This window comes from Colias croceus, chromosome 14, assembly GCF_905220415.1.
Source record: "Colias croceus chromosome 14, ilColCroc2.1".
In the NCBI taxonomy this organism is placed as follows: Eukaryota; Metazoa; Arthropoda; class Insecta; order Lepidoptera; family Pieridae; genus Colias; species Colias croceus.
Window position 1 is genome coordinate 4,771,230 of NC_059550.1, and position 26,943 is coordinate 4,798,172.

The following is a 26,943-nucleotide window of genomic DNA, read 5'->3' on the forward strand; positions in this document are numbered from 1 at the left end:
ATTGAATATTTTTGTGATTGTGACAAACATTTGTGTCTAAAACATATAGAGTGGTCAAGGACAAATAGTGGCATAATACCAAAGCGCAGTATTGTGGGATGTGGCTCCGGAAAGAATGAAAACTAGAAAAGTTTGTCTTTGCACCGGTATGTATACGTTTTGACTGAAATATTAGTTATTACTTTGCTGATTTACTTATTTTCATGTATATTGAATTGAGGAGTATTCACAGACTATGTTCAGTGTAAAATTGTTACCAAATATAGCTTTATTTTGTATATTTTCGTTCTAGTAAAATAATGAATTTGGGTGCTAGTGATGACTTATAATATCGACATCAGCAAAATGTTCGATGAAGACGTGCGTCTTCCAAGGCTGTGTCATTAATCTTAAGAATAGTTGCTTTGGTGAATACACTTCCAAAATAACAAATTAATTTTGCCAAGAGCAGCAGAAGGAAAAATAAAACACTTAAATTTACCTAATATGAATTTTAACTTAAGTAAGATTAATCGCTTTTATAGTAGGTACTTTAAAAATGTATTTATAAATAAGTCAGGTCAGGACTAAAATTATAATAACCTAAAAATTCATTTTTTGAAGGTTACCAAGAAGTGAAAATAGAAAAGGAGAATGGTTAGAAGCAATTGAAAATGAAAATATCAAGCCAAATGTAAAGGATATAATATCATAGTATGTTCCCTACATTTCCCCGAAAGTGCTTTCAATAGAACAATGGATGTGATTAGTCTGCACGATGATGCTATACCAGTATGTCTGCCGCTGCATTCACACAGGGTGAGGTTTTTATCTGTAGACACGTGATGTCTTCCAATTTACTTTTGGTCTTTTTATTTAGATTTAGGGCTGTCATTTATAATCTAACGTTTCTCCTATTTTGAAGGAGGCCTGTGAACAAACTGAGATGGTTTTATATGATTTTTTGAGTACAAACTTGGGTGATATTTGGTTGTTGAAATGTTATTGACTGAGGGAAAGTGCAATTTACTTTAAATACATGGGGTGTTTTAAGTTATTTTTCTATTCTTTATAAATTTATATTTATAAAGCATTTCAATGCCATAAAACCAAAAATATAAATTCAAGTTCCGCTATTGTAAGCCCTAATGTTGATATTAATTTCAAACCATCAGCATTGCCCTTTTAATTAAAATGTATTGCATTTTAGTTTAAATGTAAAGTGAACAATGCTAGTTAATGTAAACTGTGACATTTCATTTCCAGGTACCAGTTGAGCCTCAAATCCCGAACTCAAAAATGAACAGAGTGTATCTGAGTGCATTCCAGGCTACACAAAATAGTTTAGCTCTATAATTTTCTCTATTATTATATATTATTGTTTTTTTTGTCTATTGTTTATAAATAAATAAATACAATTACTGTATATTGTGTTGTTCATCGTAATAAAATACTATTATATACCTATATTAGTATATATTATGTTGTTTCATTATATTACATTCCTCAAAACTGAAATTACCAAATTGTAAGTCTACCGTAATCCTTATATCGAAGTCAAAATTGAACTGGATTTATCAAATTATACAGGGTTAGCTATCTTGTCCGGCGAGGTTGCTGGTGTTTTACAAATAACCCTGTATAGGTGTTACCGTCACGAGCAGCCATCGTCATACTTAATTTTATTAATTGGCATTGTCATTTTTTCCATTTGTAATTTTACTTCTATGTTTTGTACAATAAAGTTAAAATAAATAAAAAAGAGTGTGTGTTTATGTACACGCGTTACAAGTTACGCGCCAAAAGAAGTATAACTTCAAAAAAAATATATTAATATTATTTTTATATCGATAAACATAATAATGTTTATCGATATAGTCTCGGCACTAAACACCGCCATGTTTTGTTACAAGCAATATGGCGCCGGCCACACTTTTTTTGTAGGTATGTCACTTCCATGTGATTCCTTATTCATTGGTGCGAAGTCACACATGACATGACTACTATATAATATATTACTTGCTCTGTGCACATGACACAGCCCAAAATCTTAAAACCACAGATGATAAAAATATTGTATACCAGACATAAAGAAAAGAAGTATACACACAGGCACACACACAGGTATACAATACAGTACTTTACTGTTCTGTGTACATACATAGTACATACCAATCTACTATAATTTACAATTTACAATCTACATCGCGGCAGCGCGATTGAGCCGAGATTGGAGCAATCACAATACTCACGTTTCAACACGCACACAATCTGCTGAGACAATTTGTCTGGTTGCTTCCGCGCCGATGCAATTCGCAACATGTTGGGTTACACCCGCAACGTGCCCTCAACTATACTATTGACGACACAATCTGTCGGCTCACTGCAGATTGTGTCAACAGATTGTTGCTGAAATTGAATCGTGAGTAGCTAGCTTTACTTACTTTAATCTACGACTACCTTACGTGCTGGCCACGGACAATTCGCTATAGCGAAAATTCGCGCGGCGCGACCGGCGGCGCGTCTTGCGAATGAATAAAATGTATGGAAATGTACTGGGCATGCCACGCGCAGCGGCGACCAGCGAGACGACCGGGGAATTTCCCCGAGCGAATCGCGCGGCACGACTAGCGATCGAAACAAATGTATGAGTTATTACGGCGCAGGCCACGGAGTCGAGCGGCAGACGCGGCGACTACTGCCGGAGCGAACTTAATTTAAAATAGTTTGTTTTTTTTTTTCGCGAAAATGGAGACGGAAGCTTTTATTGCAGAAATTCTAGCTAGACCAGCTATTTGGAAGTCTAGCCACCCGCAACATAAGTCTAAAAATGTTGTGAAAAAAATCTGGGTGCTGCCTATATTTTTCATATTTTTGGTGGAATTCTCCGTCTGTAACACTAACTAACTTTTAACGTAAATATCACAAAATCAACCAAATTTTCATTTTGCAAGTAATCAGTCCCCTGGTCCCGCTGCACTGTCCTCGCGTATATTTGGCGCAGTCGGATTGTACAATCCGACGTATTACATTACGGCTAGCTGTTTTAATATGCCGAAAATTCGTCTTTTTCCAAAATTCTACAAAAAGACGGTCGCGAACCGACGAAGCCCCACTCGTGGGGCTCCTATTTCTGTGTAGTTTTAAAAAACACGAACCTAACCTAACCCACTCCCTTATCCAAACCAAAAATTTCTGATAACGAATTATCGGCATAGTTACTACAAAATGCCGACCGTTTGTAAACGGCCAGATTATGTACAATTTGCCTGCGACCATAGCCTTCTCTATCTCCTGTGAGATAGAGAAGGCTATGCTGTGACATATCAATATCTTAAATGTTTTACATTTCCGATAGCTATTTAGGAAATGTATAGATTTCCTAGGAAATGTGTATAAAATAATTAATTTCACACATTTCCGTACGATTTTAGGAATAATTGTATACATTTCCTAGGAATTGTATACAATGACGGATTACATACATTTTCGGTAACATATAACACATAAACAAGTAGTCTTTGACACCGGTGACAGTTCGACCAATATAAAGTTAGGTACATAACTGTGTGTGTTCGACTCGACTCATTACCTAACCTAAAATTCTAATATTTAAAATAAACGAGAGAAATATTAAAGAAACAATAAAATACATTCCATACACATAAAAATACATTGTATTATAATTGTAAACTTCTATTTTTAAATAGAAAATAATAAGATGGCTGCTGTTCCTGAAATGAGTGAAGCTGATCAGATTAAAACGGTATTTTAAAACAAATAAATGTGTGTTTTGGGTACAGGTATAGAGATATTTTTGCATTTAATTTCAACCCTTACCGTTTTTTGCAGTTCAAGGATTTTTTGGTGCAATACAATAAGTTATCTGAGCTTTGTTTCAATGACTGTGTTCATGATTTTACATCTCGAACTTTAAGATCTGCGGAGGTAATTTTTTTGATTATTATGCAACAAGTTTATTTTTTAGGTCCATAGCAATAGTTAAAGAATATCCTCTTTAAACTACATTTATCGCAAATCATAATATTTACTGATAGGTACATGACTTTTGGATTAAGTTTCATGTCTAAAGAAAATCTATTTATTATGGTAAATATTTTAAAATTGTGACTGAACATCGAGGTATTATGAATAGGAATATTTAGTATTACTTATATTGCAGATAGTTTTGTTGAAAGTTATTTTTACATTGCTTCCAATCTAGAATTTACAAAATTCTAGATTTTCTATTGTACATGTACCATGCATTCTATTATGACTTTCCTGAACCTATTGTTACAGTTTTAAAATATAGATATCTGATTTATAGCAAAAAAGTAAATATAAATTGATCAAAACAACTTATTTATAACAATCAATTTCAGGAAAAATGTACAATAAACTGTATGGAGAAATATTTGCGGACAAATCAAAGAGTCTCACAAAGGTTCCATGAATTCCAAATGATCGCCAATGAGAATATGCTAGCGCTAGCTCAAAAGTCCGGAAATCCTAGCTAAGTTCCTGTGTGTTATGTATTTATTGTTAGATTATTTTGTTTTCACTATTGATGATTAAAGTATTGTTGAATGTAATTCTGTCCAAAATGACTTTTATTGAGTATAATAGTTGAATGAATCTAGATAAAAAACACGATAGCTAACTACCTCTTTATTGCCAGTTATAATTTTACTATCAAGGTCCAAGAAGACATCTTTAGTATTGTATGCATGCATTTAAAGTGTAAATTTTAAACAAACTATAAATAACTAGCCCCTTCTTCCTGGCTCTCTCAGACTGACCCAGTATATAAACAACATAGAATATAGCCTGTAACTCAGAAATAATGTAACTTTCTGCTAGTGAAAGAAACTTTGGAACAGGGTACTATAGTGTACTAGTGTAGTTAAGAAGCCTATTCATTTCGAGAACACAGCCCTGTTACCCATAATTCTAGCCGGGATCTAATTGTTTTCTAAATTTATCAGTCACTAAATGTCACCTTTATGTGCGCTGAGCACAGTGTGAGAAGTAACTTTTTTGGCAAGATTCAAAGATACCAAAATCATTATGTAGATTAAAAAAAAAATTGATAATTTAATATAGGGCCATTTGAAAAGAACTTATATTTCTTTTAATATGTTTATACAAGGTTTATACAATAACAGTTGACTCAATTTTCAATAATGTTTGTTGATGTCAATGGTTCGCAATTAATGAAACACACCAGTATAATTTCATTTTATTTAGCTTATTGAAAATTTACAGGATGTTGCATTAGTTTCTATTTACTATAACATTATTAAAATTAAAATTCAACTCTTCCAGGTAATGTAGATTTTCTCCTTAGTTTGCCATACATATCAAACTCTTCTTTGGGCATGGTTTGTAGCACTTTTGTTCTGGAGGTGAGAAGTCCAAAACAAATGAAGTCTGAGAGCTTGTATAGTCAAAATGGTAGTCATTGAACTTCGCTTCTACGCTGTATTTTACGTTAGTTGTGGACACATCATCAGGGTCAGTGTTGAGAACATATTTTAATGGGTATGGTCCAGATGGTGCATTGCTGATGTTTGAAGGTTTAGTACAAATGGTATACTGTCCACCGTGGCGTATGATTCTAATGAGAGGTTGGGTACACGGTGGCTGTTTACAGCATGAGACTGTTGAGGGGCATACTGCTAAACATTTCGGTGGCATACAACATGGTTTACTGCAAACAGCTGGACACGCAGAGCAGTCGCTTGCTTTCATACAGTTGTGTTGCTCGATGCGCTTCAGAACGGGGCACGAAATGTGGCCTGGTCGCCAGCCGCAACGTAACTGAGGTAAAAATAAACATTTTAGGATCAATTCATATATTCTATTTTATTGTAAATTATTATATGTATAGATTATAATAGACAGTCTGTCTTCAGAAGTGTTGTTCTTCACGAAATAAAGATCGTGTATCTATAATATACATTTTGATCTTTTTATTCTTCGGCTAGAATCTGAGAGACTTTTACTAGAATTATTAACACGTTTTCTATGTTTAGTTACAACTTACAAGTTTAATAAAGTTTTATGATATAATTTTCGTTAAAAAAATTATTACCTGATGCTCAGGGGCATCTTTAGCTGTATAGAGCCATCCCATGTGTTTCGGTACGGGGCCGGGTTTGACTTCATCCTTCTCTAGGCAACGGTGTTTGGGCAAATCGCAGCGGCCTAAACAGCTCGCAGACGATTTGTTTGCTGGAAACATTTATTGATGTATGTACGGATACTAAATTCTAAAGTCTTTTTTATAATAATCATCAACAAAAAATTGATGTGTAATTATTGCGGCTGTTTAGGGCTAATTAATTCGAGGGCTTATTGAAACTCATTTCAATTAAAAATTTGATAATGGATCGCAACTAGGTATGTACTCGAATGCATTTTAACAATTAATTAATACTTCATTATAAGTACAAATTATTTATCAGATTGGTAATAATAAAACTATTTATATGAGTGTAGCACTTAGGTGTTATGTTCATAATTTACAGTAATTATGACGAAATTGCTGCTACTTTTTAAGAACTATAAAATATACTTACATCGACCAGGTTTACAACAGCATGCCATTTCTGATATGAAGTCTGAAATTTCCAAAGAAATGAGTTAATCTTCAAATTAAAACTTTAAATTCCAAACATAATATTTATAATAACTTTTATTAAAACTTACGTTTTGATATTGGAGATTAAGACATTTTCACCCTTGTCATATTTTCCATTAGAGATTTTGTAGAGTAGATTTTAAGAATTCCATTATAAATTTATAAAGTCTCCATAGATGTTTTGAATAACATGACAAATGTGAAAATGTACTGAGAAGACAATTTTTGCTTCTTACGTGTATTCTTCTTCACAGATGTCGTTTATTTTCTAGCCAGTATTATTAGATTAGACCTCTGTGAAGGCGATAAGAACTGTCCATTCAAATATTGCTCTTAGATATATAGATACATTTTTTAATTCTTCTTGCAATTACGAGATAGACGTAGTAAAAAAAAAACGTTTACCATAAGTAGGTATGTAAAGCTTCTAAAAAAAAAAAAACACCGGTGGAGTTAAATCGTAAGGTATTTAACTAACAAAATATTTCCTCTTTACGAGTAATATCAAGTCATAATAATGTACTCTGTGAGTAATGTGTTAGATAGGTACTTACATAATATTATTTGTTTAGATGTACGTTGTAACTTGTACCTACTTACCTATGTTTATAAAGAATCTTTTGTCCTGATAATGAAGTGGTAATGAAATAACGTCTCCAGAGTCTTAGAATCCCACCAAAAACATAAATGTAAAAATTGGAGCCGAGTTCAATCGTTGACTTAATTTGCCAAAAAAAGAAATGAGATCTAAATGTGTGCCAAGTTCTGCAGACAGTCCAGAAATTTATTTACAAAGATGTATTAAGTTCTTAGGTTGACTGAAAACTCAATTGTTTTATTTTCCCTTAAAGAACAATGTTTATTTCAAAATATAACTTTTTTAATTTGAATAATATAATTATTTTCACAAAGCAAACAACTAATGACCTATTGAACCCCATAATTTGATGAGGCTAGTTTTTAGAACCTCACAAAATATAAACAGTATGTAAAACTAGCCTCATCAAATTATGGGGTTCAATAGGTCATTAGTTGTTTGCTTTGTGAAAATAATTATATTATTCAAATTAAAAAAGTTATATTTTGAAATAAACATTGTTCTTTATGGGAAAATAAAACAATTGAGTTTTCAGTCAACCTAAGAACTTAATACATCTTTGTAAATAAATTTCTGGACTGTCTGCAGAACTTGGCACACATTTATATCTCATTTCTTTTTTTTGGCAAATTAAGTCAACGATTGAACTCGGCTCCAATTTTTACATTTATGTTTTTGGTGGGATATCATTACTTTTTGTACAGAAAATTACTCTGCAAATTTGATTTACTTTATAAATATAATACTTTTTATATACGATTTTTTGTTTCTTGCGGTTTCTCTGTATGGTTTGTTTAGTATTATTTTCTATATTTTCTTGTATGTTATGAATGTCAGCGCACATTGCCCCGTCATTATCTGCAATTTTTTAAACTCGTTTTCTGTTTAAAAGATTACATGATTTTCTAAACATCCAGCGTGAATTTGTACACACACTATTACCAAGATGCAAAGATCGTTGTAGAAGAATCGTCGCCTTACTCCATGACGTTACGGTATTGCCATGACGCGATCTTGAAATTTTACTCTAAACGCGCCTAAAGATGTTTCACTCATATTAATATTACGCAAATTAAATCATTTCGACCTTCGACGAAGCCTTCTTCCATTACACCATTTATGGTAATTATTTTTGCATGCTTGTATTGGCTAAACATGTTTGTGCTTTATTAATATAATTGTAAGTTACGGCCCTGCCTTCATACGAAGCTGCTGAGTACGCCGTTCGCACGGGAATAGAACGTGGGTGCGATTTCCCTTAGTTAGCATCCAAGCTTACGTCTTTATAATTATTAAAATGTATAAATTCATTCTTTGACTCCGGTCTGCATCGTGCGGACATGGGTGTAAAGTCTCATTTTAGTCATTAAATGTAGTTTCTAAGTACTTCTGAGTTTTCTTTTGGGGCCTCCGGCTGCGGGACATGTAATTTGTATCACCATTGAATACCATGTTTAAAGCAAAATAAAGATTTTATTTATTTATTTATTTACACTGAAATTAAAACTAAACTAAACACTTGTTATGTACCTACATATAAGATTAGAGGATGCATGGGGCCACCCAAGAAGCTGCACCTGTTAGGAATTGCGACATCGCGCACACCTGCGCTTCCAGAGAGTGTTGCGGCAATCATCGCCACCGCGACGCTGCAGCTGCCCCGCCGAGGAGGACGAGCACTCTTAGTTCTAACATCGAACGGGAGGGACGTAGATTAAGTTAGGAGTAATTTATTATGTAATTTTTTTTTTACAATAAATAATAGTACGGGAGCTAGCAACGTTAAAAAAAAAGTCATTTTAGTATAGTTGGGTTTTTGATATACTGTTTCTCTTGCTATTTCGGTTAGAGTCCGGGCTGTCTGGCTGGCCGCAGTGGTTGCGTTTATTAGTGCGCATCTTATCTGCACAGGAAAATATCCTTAATTTAAAGTCATTTTTTAACGCGTAATTTTTAATCTTTTGCCTTTAGATAGATCCATCAGACATAATTTTTTTATTGCAAGACGTTTTTTTCGTTGTAAAATAGGTGCCATACGCAATTTTTATTTCAAAATAACTAAAATGTCATCGAAATAAGTGAAATTACATCAACATGAGTCCGCTTAAAAGGTAAGTAATAACTTAATTATTTATATTATATTATCCTTTTTTAATACTTATATTGAATAATTAGTAAACTAATATTTTTAATAGATGGTTTCATAATTATTACACTTTTGGGTATAAATATGAATTTGATGATATTTGTATTTTCTAGTGCTTAATTATACGCGAGTATTATACATTTTGAAATTAAAGACTTGGGAAAATAATACAATGAATAAATCGCGTTTAAAATCCGTTAAAAAGTCTTTAATTTCTTGATGATATTTGGTTTTTATCAAGTTTACATTAACGTCCTATTTGAGGTTCGTTGGGAAAAGGAGGCGATATGGTAGATTGTTGCAATAAAACTGTAAATAGTAAAATGAATATTATATATAGTATAAGTAACACAGTGATTACTTATCCTTCACTGGGACTCATGTTGATGGAATTTCACTTATTTCGATGATATTTTAATTATTTTGAAATAAAAATTGCGTCTGGCACCTATATAACAACGAAAAAAACGTCTTGCAATAAAAAATGTATGTCTAATGGATCTATCTAAAGGCAAACGATTAAAAATTACGCGTTAAAAAATGACTTTAAATTAAGGATATTTTCCTGTGCAGATAAGATGCGCACTATTAAACGCAACCACTGCGGCCAGCCAGACAGCCCGGACTGTAACCGAAATAGCAAGAGGAACAGCATATCAAAGAACCAACTATACTAAAATGCTCACTTGTCAACGTTGCTACCTCCTAGAATATAATTTAAAGTAAATTTCGGTTTTTTTTGCGCCTTCGCGGGCCGGTCGATATAATTCACTCATAAATAAAGAATAAATAAATGTGAATATGTAAAATTATATATTATTTTTAACTGTATGAGCAATAAAGGCAATATTTTTATTACAATTTTCTTTTATTTTACGTTTAATAACAGTTTTGAATAAAGAAATCATGCAATCGAAGTAATCCGCCCTAGCACTAGCGCGAGTGAGTGTGATGCCGAGGCGCTTCGAATCTACAGATGTTTCGTCCTAAAATATTATGTAAACTTCAATAATCTATATCTCAGTCATTTATTGATGGATTTCAAAATTTTTTTCGGCCACTGATTAGTTTTGATCTATTGTTTAAGACTAGTAAGGTGAATATACTATTTTCTATTTTTTTAAACTTTTCCATTTTTCCATACAAACAAAATTTAGTTATGTCATTGAAAAAAAAATTAAACACAAATAAATTCTGTATTTTCTGATTTTTTCCTTTGTACAATCACTATTACCTAGTTGATTACAAAATTTGAACTTTCTAGGTCATCTGGAAGTGGGTTAGGTTTTGTATATGTCTATAAGTCAGTCAGTCTTAAAAATTGCGATTTTTGGATATTAATATCTACGCAACTGTTTAATCTGTATTTATGAAATTTAAGGTTCTTGTTTATCTTGAGGTCCTCTTGATATGTACCAAATTTGGTTTATATAACTTAAATAGTTTTCGAGTTATAAGGGGGTGAAAAGTGGCTCGAAATGGTTCGTGTAAATATACACACGGCTGCTGCTCGCCAGTTCTCTTCGCTTGAACTCGGCTTGACACGCTGCCGCGTGTCTAGATCTTGTATAGAATCTATAATTAACACTAATGGTAACTCTATTGTTATTGTTAAATCGTGCATGTCATCTGTGACTTTGATGGTAAATGTGACTAAAGTACCCGTCACGAGAAGCTATAAATTATGTAAACAAACATCTTTTACTAAGTAAACATTTTATACTGCGAGATAATAATAAATTGACCATATTCAATCGACATGAAATATAGACGGGTTATATGAAAGTAACAACCTATTTAATTTAGTCGGATCATATTTTAACGACGCAAAGCGCTATCGTTTGTGTTTCTTGGTACCGGAACGCGTCCGTCGCAGGGATTGTGAACTATCGGGACGCCATTTTGAAATAAACGCATCATTCGAGTTTCGAATGCGTACGAGTTTGTTTCATTGCTTTGCATATATCGCGGATCTGGTTGTTATTGTTAATTTTGTTATTGTTTCGTTATCACTTTTTTATTGTTGTTACTTTAATTGTTGCGTTAATTTTATTTGTTATTACGTATAATGGAGCCAGTAGCCAGTACATCTAAAATCGATGAGATGATTGATAAAACTGTAGACAGCTTCGTGATACATGTCACTGATTCTGACACAGAAATGGAAACATCTGAATCTGACGAATAATTATTCTTAAATAATATTTATGTTAATTAATATTTGTTACTTAATAATTTATTAAATCTTAAACAAATTCATTTTTTTTGTTGGTCCAAATGTTGTGAACTCCTGAACACTTGTTTACAAAATTTATAGCTTCTCATGACGGTTACTTTACACAGTAAAGTATTCGAGACGTAGAGGTAATAAGTAGGTATCATGAAGAAATGTTATATTTAAAGTATTTAAATGTATATGAACAGTGGCGTAGCTAGGGGGACAAGGGCCCTGGTGCATAGGGAAAGAATCGGGCCCTCCTCCTCCCCTCTTTCCGCGTAGTTTGAACTTATATTTGCCTTCAAAATTATTGATAAGAATAAGAATAGAAAACAGTAAGTGAACTTATCTCTATAGTAGGCTAAATCCATACGTCGTCTCTATTAGACTCTCCATGTGTTTAATAGAAGAAAAAGGGAATAACTAAACAACGACGCACATGACAATAAAGAATATTTATTGTACCTACGGATGAGATTAATTAATGGAAAAAAGATTTTTAACAGAATTCCCCGCCCAATTCACAATCTCTTGCGCGCTTTAATTTTTGCGAATTCGTCTATAATTTCACTCAAATCCAAGTTTGATGCCGCCTCATTTTCTTTTGCAATTAACGATAAATGTCGGAGGCGTTCTTGTAGAATGCTGTTTTACTGGAAACATTGATGAATTTAGTGTATCGAACTGTAAACAATCCAGTGTTACTGTTAAAATCTCAGTTTGGACAGGAAAATTCTCTGTTCCACTGTAAAATGAAGTGGGTACCCCGTTGTTTAAGCAGTTTACATTGCGATAAATTTACTGTTTCTTTTTTTCCGTGAAGTAGCTCATTTGTCAATTTGAATTTGAGTTAGAATAACGTTGTTTATTTTTTGTTGTCGATCATGTTGAGAGCTATCATAGATTATACATATTACTTGCTCTGTGGATTATACGGTTATCGTTGTGCTGCAACCGGTATCGAATACATATTTTGTCATCGGAAATTTTTTTAGCGAAAATGAGTTCTAGCAGAATTTGGTGCCAGATGGATGGATGTGCGGAATAGACATCATAGCATTAGTGGTGATACTTGATGAAATAAGGCTGGTAGTAGGGAATTACGAATTACAACAGTCAGCGACACACCTAGCGTCAACTATTGTAGTACCTACGTCCCAGACCCCAGAAAGTTGAAAACATCGCCACAAATATCATAAATGAGAACTCATGCAAGGCAAGAGCGAATGAAAGTTTCATTAAAAAGTTGATGGGTGGAATTGGCGAATTGGTCTCACTACCGTCAAGCATGTGAGCTTATCGCTGATCCAACGTACTACGGGAGTACTCATCAAAACTACCAAATAACCGAACTAACGATAACAAACAGCACATGCCTATCGAGGACGCTTGGCGCATGTGTTGGAAACAAGGTTGGAAATGTTGAATAAGGAGTTCTATAATTGTTGATTTGAAAAAAAAAAATAAAAAATGGCTCGAGCCTGCTCACATGATTTTTTTTATTTAAAAAAATATATTTAAAATATATTTAAAAATTTGTTTTTTCAAAACTGAGGTTTGAGGGCCCCCTGAGCTCCGGGGCCCTGGTGCACTGCACCACCTGGCCATATGATAGCTACGCCACTGTATATGAAACGGTTTTAAAGAGTAGAAAAAAAATCGATCACGAAGTGGTATTCGAACTCGAGTCTTTTTGCCCAACCGGGGCAACCCGTGACCCCGCGTGAGTAATTAAATTTCTACTAAGTACATATTTCAGTTTATTATTTTTTATTATCCTTAATATTAATTATTGATTAACTTCATTAAGAAGGTATCTACATAGTAACTTCTAAATGGGATTTACCTTCGGTACCTGCATGAAATTTTGATAACCTTAATGAAGGAGTTCAAATAAACAACTTCAACCAATAACTTTATTTCAAATTAAAAAATTAATCACGTTTGGATCTCTTTTTACTTTCTTTCTTAGTTGTCTGTTTCACTTTTTCACTATTCTTGCACAACAATCTCTTGATAAGACTTATAAGAAAATAGATGATTATAAATAATGTAGCAAACACACTTATAATATCAAGACACCAATATTGATAGAGAGGTACATTAGCAGCTGCAGTTTTATACGTAACGTTGGGATTTCGAGCCACAAATTCGGTCCAGTAAACTGCGGTATCCAGAGGGGACAGGGGACGATCGTGCCACGCCTTTGACAAACGCTTTACGTTGTCTTTGAATCTGAAATTTGAAATATTATTGTTAATTAATTAGTTTTAATTCAAATCAATTCAAATTCTTCTAACGGTGCATTTAGAAATTAGACCAAACGAACATAGAGCTCTAGCTCTCTAGCAAGAGCATTCTTTCGCGATCTAATGTATGATAAAATGTGAGAAAGATAGGTAGAGAAGGAACATATTACATATATAATTCAGGCTGTATTAATAATAATTATTGTTTCTATTTATTCGTAAATCTATTCAAGTAGGTACTTACTATAAATTTATACTTACTGAGGATCAAGTACTTTTTTAAATGCCGCAACTAAGGTCTCTTTCGTCAAGTCCCTAATTTGCAGTTGAACTCCTAGACCACTTTCTTCTATAGCAGCTGCATTGGAGGGCTGATCTCCAAAAACCGGCACTGCGACCATTGGCACTCCGAAGTGTATTGCTTCTGTTGTTCCTCCCATCCCACCATGGGATAGAAATGCTAAGGTTTTTGAATGACCTGGAAGTTATATTCTACTCAGAATCAGGACTTAACACTATATTTATCACTTGGTTTTCATTTGTGTTACGTGATTTGGATTTCTCATTAGATTTAATTATATTAAAATAGATACTTACTTATTTTAATAAGTAACAAAATACTTAGTTATGTATATTTTGTATATTATAAAATAAAAATACACGCGAATTACCTAAAATATCAACCTGGGGTAACCATTTTGCAAGATAGAGCTTATTTTCATCCAGCAATTTTGTTTTGCTCTCCCATTTCCATATAAATCGTTGGGGAAATTCGGACATAGCTCCTAATATAGCTTGAAGTTTGTCATCTGGCATTACAGAACTCTTTATGACCGAGCCGAAGCTTATGTATACAACACCATGCTCAGCCTCATCTATGAATTTCCATAAGTCCTAGAAATATGAATTCAGTTTTAATTTACTTCACTGTATGTAGTTCATATATTATTTATTAAAATGTTATACCTACTTACTCCAGTCAATGGTTTTGATTCCGAAACATGATAACCACCAACTTCAATAACGTTTGCTGGGAATAATTTTGAACTAGTGAGAATAAAATTGTGATATAGTAGAAGAACTTTGATTTCCCGCGCAAGCTCCTCTAAAGGCGGTATGTCATCAAAGTATTTAGCAAGTTCTTGTTGATTGTTTCGTTGCGACACAAAATAATAGAGCGTTTTGAAATAAAAGTCAAAAATAGTTCTCTCAACACGTTGGTAGAGTGTAGGTTTAGTTCCCCCTTCCAGAAAGTGGAAAGGAACATAAGCAGGGTGGTAAGGTATACCGAATCTGTTGTAAGTCCATGGCATCAAAATGTGGGATGTTATTCCTACTACGGGAGCACCCAACTTATATGCAATGCCTAATCCACAATCACTATTAAATTGTTCCACGATAGCAACATCAAATTTAGGTTTTTTGTTCAAAAGATTTTGCACATTTTTATTTGCTAGCATCACTTCACAGTTTTCTTTTCCGGTTGTTGTCAGAAACACGCCAGTCCCGAGCACTGTTAGATAAGACTTATGAAAGGGAAGATCTTCATTTTCTAGAATTTTGATACTTCCAGCTAAACTTACATCATTGTAATTATGTGCCGTCACTTTTTCTGGGAAATGTGATATTACAGTAACGTTGTGACCTCTCTTCACAAGTTCTTGTAGAAATATTCGATAAACTAAGAAGTGGCTTTTTCCATGATAGGGAAATATTGCCAGGATATTTATAGAAATAGCAATTTGAGTCAATACAGTGATAAGTAACGCAATTATTATTGCATGATTCATGGTTAACAGACGAAGCGCGCAATGCGTCCAGACGCATGAGAATAATAAATCTTACTACTTGCGAGTAAGGCCCCGGTCAATGTCAGTGGCGTGGTTATAAGAGCTATAGGTATATTTTTGTAACGGTTGTATGCAAAGTGCTATAGAATAATAGTTGTTTTATGTTCTTGAATAGGCCAAGTGAGTATATTAATTATCTATAAATTGTATTTAATATGATGAGGTGAGAAATTTATATAAATATTATGTGTAACATTTTCATTATACATATTATTATCTTCGTTTTATCCTGTATTATTAATAAATAAATAAATCTATGTACTTATTTTGAATGGCATTTTAAGTAGTTTTTGTACGTAAAAAATATCCTTATGTAGTTAATAAATATACAAAACCAGTTTGTAAACGTGTATATTTATCATTTTAAAGACTTCAGAGTCAGAGTCATTCAGACTGTGTAATTGATACATAAAAGTTCTAGTAAAAACTATAAAAACGCGTCGCTTATCTTCGAAAGATAAGAGTACCAAAGCGCTTTTAAAATTTAATCATTTTCACACAGAATTTAAACAAAATTCTGACGATATAGTTAATAATTTATTTTTGTTATAATTTAATTTACGAATAGATTAATCACATAACTTTTTACACAACATATAGGTAACGAACTAATGAGTGGAAAATTAATCACGTTTTGATCTCTTTTTATTTTCTTTCTTAGTTGTCGGGTTCAGCTTTTCAGTATTCTTCTTGCACACTAATCTCTTGATCAGACTTATACCGTAATATAAACATATGAGTATCGTAGCATATACACTAATAATATCAAGGCACCAATATTGATAGAGAGGTACATTTACAGCAGCAGTTCTATACGTAGCGTTGGGATTGCGAGCCACAAATTCGGTCCAGTAAACTGCGGTATCCAGAGGGGACAGAGGACGATCGTGCCACGCTTTCGATACACGCTTAACGTTCTCTCTGAATCTGTAAGATGAAAAAAATCTTGTAGTACCTAATCGTAAAGGAAAATGGATCCTAAGCAGAAACTACTTTATATATTTTAAAGTATGTACCGTGTTATATAAAAACTCACAAGAATGGTTTAGGAAATGGATTTTTACTGTGGAATAAACCTATCTAATATTTGTTCTATTGTGACATTTGTTTGTATGTACATTAGTCAGTAAATTATATAACAATAATTAGGTTTGTTTAATTCCTATCAAAGATAATGTGTCTAAAAGTTATTGCATCTACAATATGCAAAGTCATTGTTTAATGATGATTACTCAATCATATACTATCAAGTTGTTGAGAGTTGCTATCAAATTATACATAGCGTATCTATTATTGTGCTAATTATATTCAACTTGTGAGTAGAACATTCTCTTGATTTATTAGGTCTTTTTTGTAATTTACCACTCAATTCAATCTATTTGCTGCCATACGTTTTTATTTTAGGAAGTAATGAATAACCTACGTGTCATTTTTTGTTTTACTGCGGCTATTCTCGCGTTGTAAACAACAAAAGCTATTACGAATTGTATGAATTCCCTTATGTTGTTAATTAGTAAACTATGTACTTTACTAATTATACTCACTGAGGATCTAGGATTTTTCTAAACGTCTTAACTAAATTGTCTTTGGTCAAGTCATCTATTTGCAGTTGTACTCCTAGACCACTTTCTTCGATGGCAGCAGCATTCGATGGTTGGTCTCCAACCAGTGGCATTGCGATGACTGGTACTCCAAAGTGTACAGCTTCTGTTGTGCCGCCCATACCAGCGTGGGATACGAACCCTAACGTCTTTGGGTGACCTTGAATGGAAACAGTGAGTATTTTACTAATTGGACTTTTTTTATTGTCCCTGTGATGACGGGCGCCGTCGGGTGCTCCCTATGATGCACCCGACGGCAGCCTCAACCTCAGCCTCTTTCGTCAGCCTCCTCTGGAACGTAGACCATTGACATTATTTTCTTTAATATGTACATAAACAATTCAATTTAAATCCAATTACATAAACATATTTACATTGTAGACTAGTGTGCGGGTGTGATGCGATCTTATCTTATGAAATTTTATCTGATTATTTGTCGAATAGCAACGCCTAATTAGGTTTCAAACCACTACTATTTTATTTTTTGTCTTATTATTTCCAAGATATTTCAAAAGAAATTTAGGTGAAATGTTCCTACTCTAGTTTCTAAAAATAAATTCGTTACAAAATTCTAAATTCTACTGTCATAACTATGCATGTTCTTAGCCATCATTATAAAGTTAATTGTAAAATTAATTTTAACCGCAAAAAGGTGTTTAATATGAATAAATCTTACCTAAAATGTCAACTTGTGGTAGCCATTCAGCGAGGTAGAGTTTATTTTCGTCTAGTAATTTTATTTTGCTCTCCCATTTCCAAATGAATCGTTGAGGCATTTCAGAAATAGCCCCTAAAATAGCTTGGAGTTTATCATCCGGCATTGTAGAGCTTTTTATGACTGACCCGAAGCTTATGTATATAACACCATGCTCAGCTTCCTCTACGAATTTGCGTAATTTCTAGAAATATTTTACGTCTTCTTAATAATTGGTTTATTATCCTAATATGAAAAAAGAATATGTTAGTTTACCTACTCACATCAGTCAAGGGTTTTGATTCAGATACATGATAGCCACCAACTTCAATAACGTTTGCTGGGAATAATCTTGAACCAGTGAGAATAAAATTGTGATATAGTAGGAGAACTTTTATATCTCGGGCAAGTTCCTCCAAAGGGGGTATGTCATCAAAGTATTTAGCAAGTTCTTGTTGATTGCTTCGTTGTGACACAAAATAATAGAGCGTTTTGAAATAAAAGTCAAAAATAGTTCTCTCAACACGTTGGTAGAGTGTAGGTTTAGTTCCCCCTTCCAGAAAGTGGAAAGGAACATAAGCAGGGTGGTAAGGTATACCGAATTTGTTGTAAGTCCATGGCATCAAAATGTGGGATGTTATTCCTACTACGGGAGCACCCAACTTATATGCAATGCCCAATCCACAATCACTATTAAATTGTTCCACAATAACAACATCAAACTTAGGTTTTTGGTTTATAAGATTTTGCACTTCTTTATTTGCTAGCATCACTTCACAGTTTTGTTTTCCGGTAAATGTAAGAAATATACCGGCTCCAATCACTGTTAAGTAGGATTTTTGAAAGGGCAAATCATCTTCAAAAATTTTCATACTCCCTGCTAGACTAATGTCGTGATAATTATGCGGTGGATTTTTTTCTGGGAAGTGGGATATTACAGTTACATTGTGACCCCGATTAACTAATTCTTGTATGTAAACACGATGCACAAAAAAGTGGCTTTTGCCATGGTAGGGGAATATCGTTAATATAGTAAGCGAAGCACAATATTGTAATAGTAATATCAGAGACGCGATGACAATTTCAACGTGTTTCATGGTCTTGTATTGTTAATGATAATATATTATATTAAACGCGTGCGTCCGATCGCGTACTAATACCACGAACGACTAGTAGAGACCGGGTCAATGTCACGTGTTTAAAGTGATTATATTTTTTGTGACTATCATTATGAATATTTTCCTCCTGATAGTCCTACTTAGAGACATATTCAGTTTACTTGATTTTTATGGCAAATCACGAAGATAAATAACATATAAATTAATAAATAAAGAACACATACATTGTAATAAAATATCAATTGTTATATTATAACATAGAAAATATATCATTAACTATACATATAGAAAAATCAATATTTTTTCTGTTTATAAACTTTACGTAAACGCGTTAGTAATATTAAAATACAATATCTTAAAATAAATGCACTTAAAACTGAGAATGCTAATAATTCACATAATATGATATCGAGACCCAAATACTGGTACAGTGGTACGTCAGCCGCGGCTGGTCTAAATGTAAAGTTATGATAGCGAGCGGCAAATTCAGTCCAATGGACTGCTGTATTGAGCGCTGAAACGGGTCGATCTCGCCACATGGTGGATACTTGTTTGACATTTGCCCTGAATCTGTAAAAATAAAATTCTAAATAATTAAGTATTTTTAAATTATAAGAAAAATATCCAGGAGATGGTTTCTGAAGTGAGGCATGCATACGTAATACAAATGACTTTTCACCAATGTAATAAACTCAAACTCAGATTTCGCTTAGACTCGCACTTGAATCGTCACAAAGCATATAAATACATAATAATTAATATTTATAAATTTATATATAAATACATACTAATATACCACCTCGTAAGGAACTTATACAGAGAAGTGCCGACAAGAAACAGTATTTGCTCTTTTAAAATAAAATCAATGTAACATTTTACATCTAAATTGTGATTGTATTAATACAGCAGCTGATGCACAGGCGCTTGTCTTTATGACGTCATTATGACGCTCTAGTAGTGCCTGAATCTTGCAGTGTAATGATGAATTGATACTCACGCAGGATCTAAAATAATTTTAAACTTTTGTAGCAGTAGCTCCGTAGTTAATTCACTAATCTCGATTTGAAGTCCCAGACCTTGTTCTTCAATTGCAGCTGCATTAGAAAACTGATCACCTATGATCGGCATGCCAAGAATTGGTACACCGTGATGCACAGCTTCTGTCGTACCCAATAAACCGCAATGTGAGAAAAATGCTGTTACATTTGGGTGAGCTGTAAAATGAAATATGTATTTTTATTCGAATAGTGCGGTTGAGTATTATGTAGAACAAACGTAGAGTAAAATTATTGAAAATTCATCATTAATTTTAGGATTTCTTTTTGATTAGTGACTAAATATTTTCCGAAAAAATTCTACTTGTATTCCACATTTTTTCCTAATTTCTATATAAATTTACCTAATATATCATTTTGGGGCATCCATTTTGATACATATAAGTTATCTGGCTTGTTTGGAATCTTCTTATTCCATTTCCACACAATTCTCTGAGGCAATTCTTTTATAGCATTTAATATAGCTTCAAATCTTTCACGATTCAAAGACGATGGGATTAATAATGACCCGAAACTAATGTATATTACTCCATTTTTGGATTCTTCAATAAACTTCTTAATGTCCTGTATATTGAATAAAAAATATTAAATATAAGTTTAACCAACATATAAAATAACTAGCTGTTCCGCGCAGGCTTCACCACCGTGGCTCCACTCCTGTGTGCCTAGTGCGAGTTTTCATCGAGTACGAAACGTTACTATCGCGTTTGCGTCACAGCCGAATTAGTATGGGAAATCGAACAGCGCCCCTAGCAGACGTATGGGGAAGCTTTGAACTCGCACTAGGCACACTGTTGCCCGTAGCGTGATGAAATATAGCCTATAACCTTCCTCGATAAATGGGCTATCTAATACCGAAAGAATTTTTCAAATCGGACCAGTAATTCCCGAGATTAGTGCGTTCAAACAAACAAACAAACAAACAAACATACATACAAACAAACAAACTCACAAACTCTTCAGCTTTATAATATTATAGTATAGATATAAGGAAAAGAAGTTTGCTTTACGTTATCCATGAATTTACTTACATCGGGTAGCTGTTTAGGTTTTGCAACATGATAACCTCCAACTTCTATCACATTTGATGGTAAAACTTGTGATCCACTTACAATAAAATTTTGGTAGAGAAGTAAGAACTTAATTTGACGGGCTAACTCCGCTACTGGTGGTACATCATCAAAATATTCCGAAATCACTTTATCATCAACTTTCATGCATAAATATTGAATAAAATTTATATATGGAAAATTTATGGATCTAACAACCCTTTCCAAGAACGTTGGCTTTGTTCCGCCTTTATATATATCGTACAAAATGTAAGAAGGATTGTAGGGAACTCCGTACCTGGTGTAATGCCAGGGTAGCAACATAGTTGAGGTAACACCGATTACTGGTGCTCCCAATTTATATGCTATACTCAAAGGACAGTCAGTATTAAATTGCTCTACAATAACGAGGTCAAACTTTTGACCAGAGTGCACCAAATTTTGTACCTCTTCATCTTCAAGCATTTGTTTACAAGAGTACGGCCCTGCAAATGGTTGCAATACTGTGAATGAAAGGAAAATTAAAAATTTTGATTCAGTTATAGGTAACTTCACTTCGAAGTATTTATTGTCCTTTCCTAGATTAATGTCATGATAATTTTTAAGGGCTTCTTTTTGTGGAAAATAAGATATCACTGTCACATTGTGTCCTCTTTTGGCTAACTCTTTTAAATAAACATCAAAAACATAAAAGTGACTTTTTCCTATATGAGGAAACACTCCTAAGATATTGTAAGATTTCACTTGATTTAGTAGAATGCAAGTTGTTAGCACTATTGTAAGCAACGCAACTGCAACCGTGTTGATTCTCATTGTGATCTGAGACCATTCATCACCAGACGAGTAATAGTACTAAAATGGAAACATAATATCTTATCGGTTTAATTCTATTAAAATTACCTAAATATACAGATTAAAGTGCGATTAATTACTGACGTAGGACGTGATTTCTTGTGCTCTTTTCCACTTAAATAGGTTATCTTGTGGCTCCCTTAAGCATATAATTTTATTACCTACTCAATGTTTTTTTTTTATAAAAACAACTTACTTACTCCCGATTGTTAAAGTTTAGTAGTAAATTAATTAAAATTGAAAGAGCCAATTTTATATTATTTATTAACTACAAAAACATAAATTTAACATTACATTCAAATTTTTTCACGATTGTTTCTTCTTTTTAATTTTCCTCTTAGATTTTTTAGTTAAACACAAGCACGAGAATATTTTTACAACAATAAACAGGTAAATAATTGTACACACTATCAAAAACGATAGAACGTCTAATCCATAATACTGATAAAGAGGCACATTAACTGATGGGTTTTTGAATGTAAAGTTACTGTAACGTGCTGCGAACTCGGTCCAGTAAATAGCGCTATCCATCGGGGATTGAGGACGATCATGCCATGCCTTTGATATGAGTTTAACTCGACTTCTGAATCTGGAAAAAAATAACATCGTGGTTATCAGTAGATTAGATTTATCGTTTACATGTTGTCCTAATTCGAATATTTACGTAGCTCAATTTCATCGCTATTTTGATAAGGTTAGGAGTTTAGGACTTAATATAAATATATCCTGCATTTGATTTGTATGGACGGCTTTCTTTTATAATTAAATCAATTATATATATGCAACTAAATATTATGCTTATGGAAAGTGAATGGTTTTTTACCAAATAATGTTTGGTTGTTTATCTTACTCAAACAAATTTCTTTCATATGTAGGTAACGCTTAAAATTAATTTTAATGATTTAATCTTAGATTTAATATGCTGAATTAAGAAAATTACTATTAATAACTTCGGAAAATTTTGTTTTCAATATCAGAGAGTCTCTTATCTGTTATAATTATTGTATAAATACAATAAGCTAATATAAAGTTGATAATTATAACAAAAATATCCATTTTATTGTGTTGCGTATTAATGTGAGTACTACACGTACAGGAGCACTAGGTATCCCGCAATCTGCAACTTCCTACCCCAGAGCAATAACATTTTGTCGTATTGAAACAGTAACTATGTCTTACCCAGGGTCAAGAACTGTTTTAAATTTGTCCAAAAGGTCATCCTTTGTTAATTCTCCGATTTGAATTTGCACTCCAAGTCCACTCTCCTCCATAAAGCCTGCGTTTGCAGGCTGATCTCCAAAGATAGGCATACCGACCATGGGTACTCCGTGGTACATAGCTTCAGTTGAACTTAGCAAGCCACAGTGTGAGAAAAAAGCTAGTACCTTCGGATGTGCTGTAGAAAATATTTTTACCTTTTAAAGTACAGTTTTATGTTAAGTGTCTAGTGTACTGATATTCTTGGTTTTACCTACAGGAAAAGTACAATGAGAATATTTTTATAAACAGTTGCAATTTTGGGCAATTAAGACCAATGAATGTATCCTGGTTTTAAAATATGTCAGACAACTTATTAATTAACTTGTGCTAACAAAACTATGTATATTATATCTTAAATGCACTGTCAATTACAATGCCTACATACCTATCATTTTTGTCATACATACAACTGATACTAACCTAGAACATCATTTTGAGGTAACCACGGAGAAATAAATATGTTTTTAGGATTTCCCGGTAATGTCGTTTCTTCCCATTTCCACAATATTCGTTGAGGGAGTTCAGATAAAGCAGCAACAATAGCTTCAATCCTATCTTTAGGTGTTGTATTCGCTTTGAGCATAGATCCAAAACTTATGTAAATGACACCATGTTCAGAGTCCTCTATAAACTTGCGTATTTTCTAAAAATATAAAAAAAAAACGAGTCAAATATATACCTACAGTCCAACATTCCAGCAAATTATTTATTTGGTAGCCTAACTAAACAATTAGAAATTAAGCTTGTATAACAAGTTGTATAACAAAAATTGTATTTTTATGTGTATTAAAATTTATAATCACGTAAGTACCTGATAAATTAAAAAATAATAATGGCAAATTATGTAAAAAAAGTATTAGGAGAATGGCTAACTAATCGGTCCTTCTACAGTATTAAATAATTTTTTGATGACGAGAAATAAAATCATGATTGACAAGCTAATTTATATGATACTAGCTGCTCCGCGCGGTTTCACCCCCGTGGCTCCACTCTTGTTGGTCTTAGCGTGATAATATATAGCCTATATTACTCGTGGATAATGTAGCTTTCGAATGGTGAAAGAATTTTTAAAATCGGTCCAGTAGTTTATGAGCCTATTCATTACAATCAAACAAACAAACAAACAAATTTTTCCTCTTTATAATTGCATGTTATTTTTTAATGACGGCTAAACATGTTGTACCTACTATAAGTAAAAATGTAACATCTAAAAATACCATGTTTAACGTAAATAAATAATGAATTAAAGAATTATTCGTGACTAAGTATGACTGAGATGTTAGAATGTGTTTCGACAGTCATAAAAGTAGTTTTTTTTAAAGTAATCCTACTTCCAACATAACATGTTGCTTCGAATAATAAAACATTCATTTTTTAAAGGACGTTTGTTTCAATGTCGATGATTGAGCACCCATGTACCTTTTTTTTAATTATTTTGATTGTGCCGAATTGCTCATTTTTATTGAAGGTATTGATAGAAATGATGCATATTTATTTGGTCCGCTGTACAAGAGTTAGATTAGAACAAATTACATCAAGACCGTAGATAAAATTATTACTATAAAATACTAGCTGTCCGTCCCGGCTTCGCCCGTGGTACATATTAACGTTTTCTCTACATAAGAACCATCCTCGTACTTCAAGGAATATAATAAAAAAAGAATTATCGAAATCGGTTCAGCCGTTCTCGAGTTATGGAATTACAACGAAAAGTGGCATTGATTTTTATATATTAGATTTTAGAGCAAAATCATTGCGGATGATTTTAAAAATATTTTTGATTTATATAAAAAAAGAGTTCATATACCAATTTTACTTACTTCTGGCAACGGATTAGGCTTTCTCACGTGATACCCACCGACTTCAATTATATTTGCTGGTAATAATTGAGACCCGGATAGCATTAAGCTAGTATAAGATAGTAAAAATTTTATATCCTTAGCTAATTCTTCCAAAGGTGGGATATCGTTAAAGTATTCAGCAAGAGTATTTTGATCAACTCTTTGTACCCATAACTTGAAGGCTGATATACAGTATGCATGGAATAATGTCCGTTCCACTCTTTCATAAAATGTTGGTTTAGTTCCACCTCCAAAAAAATGGAATGGAACGTATGATGGGTTGTAAGCTATACCGTATCTACTGAATTGCCAAGGCATGAAAAAATGTGAATTAACAGCAACTACAGGCGCTCCTAGTTTATAAGCTAATCCGAGGGAACAATCACTGTTGAACTGTTCCAAAACGATAACATCGAATTTTGCCTTAGATTTCCACAGATTTTGCACGTTCTCGTCTCCCAGTAAAACTCTGCAATTTTCTGTTCCAGTTGAAAAAAGAAAAAGACTCGTTTGAAATATTTGCCAATACGAACGGTAAATGGGAAACACACCTTCCAAGACATTCATTTTCCCAGCTAAACTGATGTCATGATAATTTGGTAAGGGTTCCTCTAGAGGAAAATACGATATAACAGTAACATTGTGTCCACGATGAGCTAGTTCTTGCAGATATTTATCGAAGACGAAGAAATGGCTTTTGCCTGCATATGGAAATATTCCTAAAATATTCAGCGGTTGCACTTCATGAATCGAAAATAACAACGTCCACAACGATAAAATGAAAATTCCCGTTTTCATTATCACACCGGTTATTTCAACAAGGCTCAAACTACAACTGCACTCAGTTGTTTATTCTTGATAATGGACCGATAAATTATACAATTTTTTGGAGATAAACCAATCTAAGCTCTGTAATCTATAAGTTAAAAAAACATTTACGACATTGTTATTTGTTGAGAATTTTAGCGTTGCTTGTAAATCTTGCATTTTTTATAGATTTGGCACTATATTTATTGAAGATATCTGTCTTGTTGTAGTTTACCACTTTTTGATTATTTGTAAAAAGAAGACAAATAATTTTTTTCATGAAACTACACAAGATATTGAAAACTATTTTTCAAACGTATTCTAAAAATTTGAAATACGAAAATAACTCTGTCCTTTAGTGCCTAACCTACTGAACGAATTATTGTAAGGAAACATATTATTTTATAATATTTAGTAGTACCTACTCATTATGTTATGTTTTCGAGTTTTCAGGCCGGCGCGGCGGAAAGCTTGTGTTACATAATAAATAATATACCGGGTATCAAACATACCAATAAAATGATTGGCGCATTTTGAAGTACTATCAAATACTTTGTTTTATCGCGTACATGACGTGTCACCATCACCATGACTATGAATAGTCTGTATTAAGGTTATCTTTTTTTATTCGTGTACTAAACTAGCCACTCACGCAAAATAGGACTTAAAATTATCCATTGATACAGGTACAAAACTTTCCATTTAAGAATGTTATTGCTGTATTTGTATTTATTAATTCATGTTTTTCAGGAATTTAACTGTGTTTTCAGAAAATACATTGACACAGAAAAGGAGAGTTCAAAACCAGGTTATTGGTTGAATAATTAAAGTACATACTTAAGTATTTGGTAATAATTATATTGTGATAATATTTGGTAGTTAATTATCTGAAACTGCATTTATTTTAAAATTTTTACTGTTATTGTTGTTGTATCTTGTTGTATTTTACTGTTAGTAAAATCAATATTTATAATTTTTTC

General features: G+C 33.0%; 5 protein-coding genes and 1 long non-coding RNA gene across 8 annotated transcripts; 2 read left to right on the forward strand and 4 right to left on the reverse strand.

The window, feature by feature from the left end:
• Nucleotides 1–104: 104 nt before the first annotated feature.
• LOC123697391 lies at nt 105–1,364 on the forward strand. 2 transcript variants are annotated; one of them, XR_006752236.1, is made up of 3 exons: nt 105–146; nt 604–798; nt 1,246–1,364. It is a non-coding gene; the product is annotated as an uncharacterized LOC123697391 (long non-coding RNA). The 2 variants fall into 2 exon arrangements; XR_006752235.1 differs by lacking the exon at nt 105–146 and adding an exon at nt 215–502.
• Nucleotides 1,365–3,531: 2,167 nt separating this feature from the next.
• Nucleotides 3,532–4,574, forward strand: LOC123697310 (mitochondrial import inner membrane translocase subunit Tim9). The gene is made up of 3 exons (XM_045643778.1): nt 3,532–3,745; nt 3,832–3,927; nt 4,365–4,574. Exons 1-3 carry the CDS (start codon nt 3,701–3,703, stop codon nt 4,497–4,499), a joined length of 276 nt encoding a protein of 91 aa, XP_045499734.1. The 5' UTR covers nt 3,532–3,700; the 3' UTR covers nt 4,500–4,574.
• Nucleotides 4,575–5,209: 635 nt separating this feature from the next.
• LOC123697448 lies at nt 5,210–7,293 on the reverse strand. Of its 2 annotated transcripts, none has more exons than XM_045643968.1 (4): nt 7,226–7,293; nt 6,564–6,605; nt 6,077–6,216; nt 5,210–5,802 (listed from the first exon to the last, which is right to left on the reverse strand). In XM_045643968.1, the coding sequence occupies exons 2-4, from the start codon at nt 6,589–6,591 to the stop codon at nt 5,326–5,328; spliced, it is 645 nt and encodes a 214-aa protein (XP_045499924.1). In that variant the 5' UTR covers nt 6,592–6,605; nt 7,226–7,293; the 3' UTR covers nt 5,210–5,325. The 2 variants fall into 2 exon arrangements, with proteins under 2 accessions (XP_045499924.1, XP_045499923.1); XM_045643967.1 differs by lacking the exon at nt 7,226–7,293 and adding an exon at nt 6,694–7,063.
• A 6,196-nt stretch (nt 7,294–13,489) lies between these two features.
• On the reverse strand, nt 13,490–19,137 carry LOC123697567. Its single transcript, XM_045644108.1, has 8 exons — nt 18,266–19,137; nt 17,964–18,186; nt 17,231–17,447; nt 16,315–16,613; nt 14,811–15,676; nt 14,508–14,730; nt 14,098–14,314; nt 13,490–13,822 (listed from the first exon to the last, which is right to left on the reverse strand). Exons 1-8 carry the CDS (start codon nt 19,076–19,078, stop codon nt 13,522–13,524), a joined length of 3,159 nt encoding a protein of 1,052 aa, XP_045500064.1. The 5' UTR covers nt 19,079–19,137; the 3' UTR covers nt 13,490–13,521.
• A 187-nt stretch (nt 19,138–19,324) lies between these two features.
• LOC123697308 (UDP-glycosyltransferase UGT5-like) lies at nt 19,325–21,668 on the reverse strand. Its single transcript, XM_045643777.1, has 4 exons — nt 21,186–21,668; nt 20,499–20,718; nt 20,097–20,313; nt 19,325–19,669 (listed from the first exon to the last, which is right to left on the reverse strand). The coding sequence occupies exons 1-4, from the start codon at nt 21,666–21,668 to the stop codon at nt 19,393–19,395; spliced, it is 1,197 nt and encodes a 398-aa protein (XP_045499733.1). The 3' UTR covers nt 19,325–19,392.
• A 632-nt stretch (nt 21,669–22,300) lies between these two features.
• LOC123697319 (UDP-glucosyltransferase 2-like) lies at nt 22,301–26,141 on the reverse strand. Its single transcript, XM_045643791.1, has 4 exons — nt 25,136–26,141; nt 23,736–23,958; nt 23,235–23,451; nt 22,301–22,644 (listed from the first exon to the last, which is right to left on the reverse strand). Exons 1-4 carry the CDS (start codon nt 25,952–25,954, stop codon nt 22,362–22,364), a joined length of 1,542 nt encoding a protein of 513 aa, XP_045499747.1. The 5' UTR covers nt 25,955–26,141; the 3' UTR covers nt 22,301–22,361.
• Between the last annotated feature and the right edge of the window lie 802 nt (nt 26,142–26,943).

What these genes read in the sequence shown, in the direction of transcription:
- LOC123697310 (XM_045643778.1), top strand. Translation starts at nt 3,701, where the DNA reads ATGGCTGCTGTTCCTGAAATGAGTGAAGCTGATCAGATTAAAACG. An exon ending in AAGCTGATCAGATTAAAACG is followed by an intron (nt 3,746 to 3,831) that starts GTATTTTAAAAC and finishes CGTTTTTTGCAG; the next exon opens with TTCAAGGATTTTTTGGTGCA. An exon ending in GAACTTTAAGATCTGCGGAG is followed by an intron (nt 3,928 to 4,364) that starts GTAATTTTTTTG and finishes AATCAATTTCAG; the next exon opens with GAAAAATGTACAATAAACTG.
- LOC123697448 (XM_045643968.1), bottom strand. Translation starts at nt 6,591, where the DNA reads ATGGCATGCTGTTGTAAACCTGGTCGAT. An exon ending in CTGTTGTAAACCTGGTCGAT is followed by an intron (nt 6,217 to 6,563) that starts GTAAGTATATTT and finishes AAATGTTTCCAG; the next exon opens with CAAACAAATCGTCTGCGAGC. An exon ending in AAGATGCCCCTGAGCATCAG is followed by an intron (nt 5,803 to 6,076) that starts GTAATAATTTTT and finishes TTTTTACCTCAG; the next exon opens with TTACGTTGCGGCTGGCGACC.
- LOC123697567 (XM_045644108.1), bottom strand. Translation starts at nt 19,078, where the DNA reads ATGAAACACGTTGAAATTGTCATCGCGTCTCTGATATTACTATTACAA. An exon ending in ACCACAAGTTGACATTTTAG is followed by an intron (nt 17,448 to 17,963) that starts GTAAGATTTATT and finishes TTTCCATTCAAG; the next exon opens with GTCACCCAAAGACGTTAGGG. An exon ending in AATCAAAACCATTGACTGGA is followed by an intron (nt 14,731 to 14,810) that starts GTAAGTAGGTAT and finishes TCATATTTCTAG; the next exon opens with GACTTATGGAAATTCATAGA.
- LOC123697308 (XM_045643777.1), bottom strand. Translation starts at nt 21,668, where the DNA reads ATGCTTGAAGATGAAGAGGTACAAAATTTGGTGCACTCTGGTCAAAAG. An exon ending in GCCCCAAAATGATATATTAG is followed by an intron (nt 20,314 to 20,498) that starts GTAAATTTATAT and finishes TTCATTTTACAG; the next exon opens with CTCACCCAAATGTAACAGCA. An exon ending in AAAATTATTTTAGATCCTGC is followed by an intron (nt 19,670 to 20,096) that starts GTGAGTATCAAT and finishes TTATTTTTACAG; the next exon opens with ATTCAGGGCAAATGTCAAAC.
- LOC123697319 (XM_045643791.1), bottom strand. Translation starts at nt 25,954, where the DNA reads ATGAAAACGGGAATTTTCATTTTATCGTTGTGGACGTTGTTATTTTCG. An exon ending in AGCCTAATCCGTTGCCAGAA is followed by an intron (nt 23,959 to 25,135) that starts GTAAGTAAAATT and finishes TTATATTTTTAG; the next exon opens with AAAATACGCAAGTTTATAGA. An exon ending in AAAACAGTTCTTGACCCTGG is followed by an intron (nt 22,645 to 23,234) that starts GTAAGACATAGT and finishes ATTTTTTTCCAG; the next exon opens with ATTCAGAAGTCGAGTTAAAC.